At 40.6% G+C, this 3,527-nt stretch overlaps 1 protein-coding gene across 1 annotated transcript; it reads left to right on the top strand.

Annotated features, from left to right (window-relative positions):
• The first annotated feature begins 255 nt into the window (after window positions 1-255).
• On the top strand, window positions 256-2,517 carry LOC148142441 (FMRFamide receptor-like). Its single transcript, XM_087976579.1, has 2 exons — window positions 256-370; window positions 1,616-2,517. Exons 1-2 carry the CDS (start codon window positions 256-258, stop codon window positions 2,515-2,517), a joined length of 1,017 nt encoding a protein of 338 aa, XP_087832705.1.
• Window positions 2,518-3,527: the final 1,010 nt, after the last annotated feature.

The following is a 3,527-nucleotide window of genomic DNA, read 5'->3' on the forward strand; positions in this document are numbered from 1 at the left end:
CGAACAGAGATGAGCAATGCAAGTACCTAGATCACTATTTTAATAATATATCACAACGATGAAAAAATGAATTTAAATCTAACTACAGTCAACTGCATAGACCCAGCAATGGACTGCGATCCAAGGACACTGAGTTGGAATAGTTCAACAACAGCTTGGAATGGGGGAACAGCGACTTGGTACGGTGATGCAAAGACATGGAAAGTGAGAAACATAGACTGGAACGGCACAACAATAGCAAGGGTTGTCTTTGGAATGAGTCACTCGTCTGTACAATTTGACCGATTGAGTCTAATACGTCGCATTGAAAGAGCCCTTCAATACATTCAACTGGTTTATTATCCTATTTTCGCTATTGTTGGTCTCCTTGGTAAGTCTTTCCAATTTGTATCCACCCTGGCGTAACTGTGCTAACATTGCTGCATCTGATGATTCCGCGGTTTATTATTGACAAACTCTGAACAAATATATTACCGTGCTTGACATTCAATTGTTGCCTCTGGTCAGCCTGACGAGTGTCTGATTCCCGCTGTCGGTAATTTAAATGTCGCTATCTCATTTCTCTTACTGAGGAAAGACTGACACATTATTGTAATCGCCATGCATTTAAATCAGTTGTCAAAGTGAATCTACACTCTTTCCTTCTGGTCACAGATACCCAAACATTCCCTTTGGCGCCATTGCATTATCCAGGTCGTGGTCATTGATTTGAACGGTATTATCGAAGTCGTGTTTTGAAGATGCAGCAGTGCATATTGTTGATAGTGTGATTGATTTTTAAAGTTGTCAGCTGGGTTTTTGTTGAGTGCACTACATTGGCATGATGATGTCAGGTCGTAGAATGATGTCAGAGCGGCACTGGTCCAAGTAGGTAGAGAATATTCTATGAGTAAACAAAAGTGAGCAATTCCTGATGAAGGGCTTTTGCCCGAAACGTCGATTTTGAAGCTTTTCGGATGCTGCCTGAATTGCTGTGCTCTTCCAGCACCACTGATCCAGAATCTGGTTTCCAGCATCTGCAGTCATTGTTTTTACCTCCAAAAGTGAGCAATTGCCCATTTAGAGCCTGCACGCAGTCGCTACCATCTCTGCATGAGGACAGTTCAGAAAAAGTGACTATGTCCGTTTCCAACACTCCAATACTGAGTCGTTGATTGCTATTCAGTCTTCATAATCCAGGATGGATTATTCACAATTACACATGGGTACTCAGGAATTCTAAGGGAAAGGACAACACTGGCAAAATCAAACTACCCAAGAAAAATCATCATGATCAAAGTGCGGACATCGTATCCGACTGACGTGACTTCGAGTGACTTTAACAACATCACACCTATTTTCTGTGGGATTTACCAATTTCAGCAACATGCATTATAACATACAGTCATAGAGTTATACATGACGAAAACCACTCGATTTACCTTATCCCACATTTTCATTTGTAATCAAATTATGTGAGGTCAACTACGAACTGCAACAGAAAAGCCCAATACTGTGATAAACATTTGGTAGAACTATATAACTGTATCCTATTTGTATGTCACATTAAGTAGCATGGAAATCTGATCTCTTTGATCCGAGCAGAACCAATAACTTCACTGTTTATGTTTCTCAGCTAATGTAATAACCATCATAATTCTCTCCCGGAAAAAGTGTGATCTCTCCCAAAGCGTCACTCACTGCCTGATGGCTATGGCAATGGCGGATTTACTCGTCGTCATTACTGATCTAATACTGCGACGCATTCTATTCCTCTATAAGGTAGAGCACCATTTCTTAGAAAACGTTCCTGTTTGTAACATCCACGCTGTCCTGCTCCATGCCGCCACTGACTGTTCTGTCTGGTTCACAGTTACTTTCACCTTTGATCGATTCGTGAATATTTGTTGCCCAAAAGTGAAAAATGAATACTGCCGTGTGAAAACACCGTCAGTGGTTCTGGGAACTGTGACTGGAATGAGTTGTTTGAAGAACATTTCTTGGTATTTTATGTTTACAGGTCAGTATAGTCAGATGGGTGGACCCTGGTTCTGCTGGCTACCACGACGTATCAGGTATTCTTCATTGTGGGGCGCAAATGAGTTATTTCATTATCTACTCACCCCAGGAGTTGCTTTTATACTCATTCTGCTTCTCAATGGTTTAACGGTCAGGCATATTATCGTGGCCAGCAGATCCCGAAGGAGGCTCCATCACCAAAGGAACAGAAAGACCATCAGAGACACAGAGATGAACAATCGAAGGAATTCAATAATTTTGTTGTTCCTTTTGTCAATCAATATTATTCTGTTATGGTTAGTATCAATGGTGTTTTCCATAAATAGACGACTGTTTTATCTGAGATATCTGTCTAAGAAGCTGCCAGTTTTTGTAAGGGAACTGGGCTACATGCTCCAGCTGCTCAGTTGTTGTACAAACACTGCAATATATGTCTTGACACAAACTAAGTTCAGAGAACATTTCAAGAATATTGTCAATTATCCCTTTGCTGTAATATTGAAATGTATCAAATTTTGAAAACGATTAAAGAATTGCACTATGAGAAATCAATCCTGCAACCACATTCGCTGGTGACTTCCATTCAAATATTGGAACTTACGATTTTGCCTCTTTATTTTGCCGCGGCTATTTCTGTTTCTGCACTCGTTTATCTGTACACTTGCTCAAGAGTGTGTATCCTCATGCATGTGTGCATTTGTGTGCATGAATTTAAGCATAACAAAGATAAATAGAGAAGCTGGTTTGTCTCCATATTGTCGAATCAACAGTGATTGTGACATGATGAAATATCATCAGTTTTTGTTTATGTGGGACACTTTGATTTGAATCTTGTTCCTGGAATTTGCATAGCACACACATAAACCCATGAAAGCATGGTTCAGTCCTGTCGACGGGGGGAATGAAAAACGAAATGAAATCTCATCTCGGTAAAGAAACAGTACTAGACGTTTAAGGAGGCTTTTAGGTCTCTGAAACGGCATACATTTCACCGAGAGATTCTCGAATGAAAAGGATGCATCATCCAGAACGCTTTTCCTTGAAGAGCGATTGCTCGCACTAAGGGACATAGGTTTAAGGTGAGGGGTGCTAGATATAGGATGGATGTCAGACGTACTTGACTCAGAGAGGAGTAGGAGAGTGGAATGCACTGCCTGCAACAGTAGTCGACTCGCCAGATTTAAGGGCATTTAAATGGTCATAGGATTGGCATATGGATGAGAATCGAATTGTGCCGGTGAGATGGGTTTTAGGTTGGTTTCACAGGTCGGCGCCACATCGAGAGAGAAAGGCCTGCACTGTGCTGTAATGTTCTATGTTCTACCTTCTATGACTAAACATGAAAGTTAAGGATTGTATCAAAGCGAACAACGTTGTGACCAATATGGTAAAATGTATTGGCATGAATAAGTTTTAAAAATCAGCAATGAATGATCTTTTACAAAATGGGAAAAAGGAGTGGAAAAGTAAATTATCCAGAAGTGTTTCCAAAGCACATGATTTCACCTTCCACGAGGGTAGAGAAAAGG

Source organism: Chiloscyllium plagiosum, unplaced genomic scaffold, assembly GCF_037043375.1.
Source record: "Chiloscyllium plagiosum isolate Xiang-an unplaced genomic scaffold, Cpla_swu_hap1 HiC_scaffold_29, whole genome shotgun sequence".
NCBI lineage: Eukaryota > Metazoa > Chordata > Chondrichthyes > Orectolobiformes > Hemiscylliidae > Chiloscyllium > Chiloscyllium plagiosum.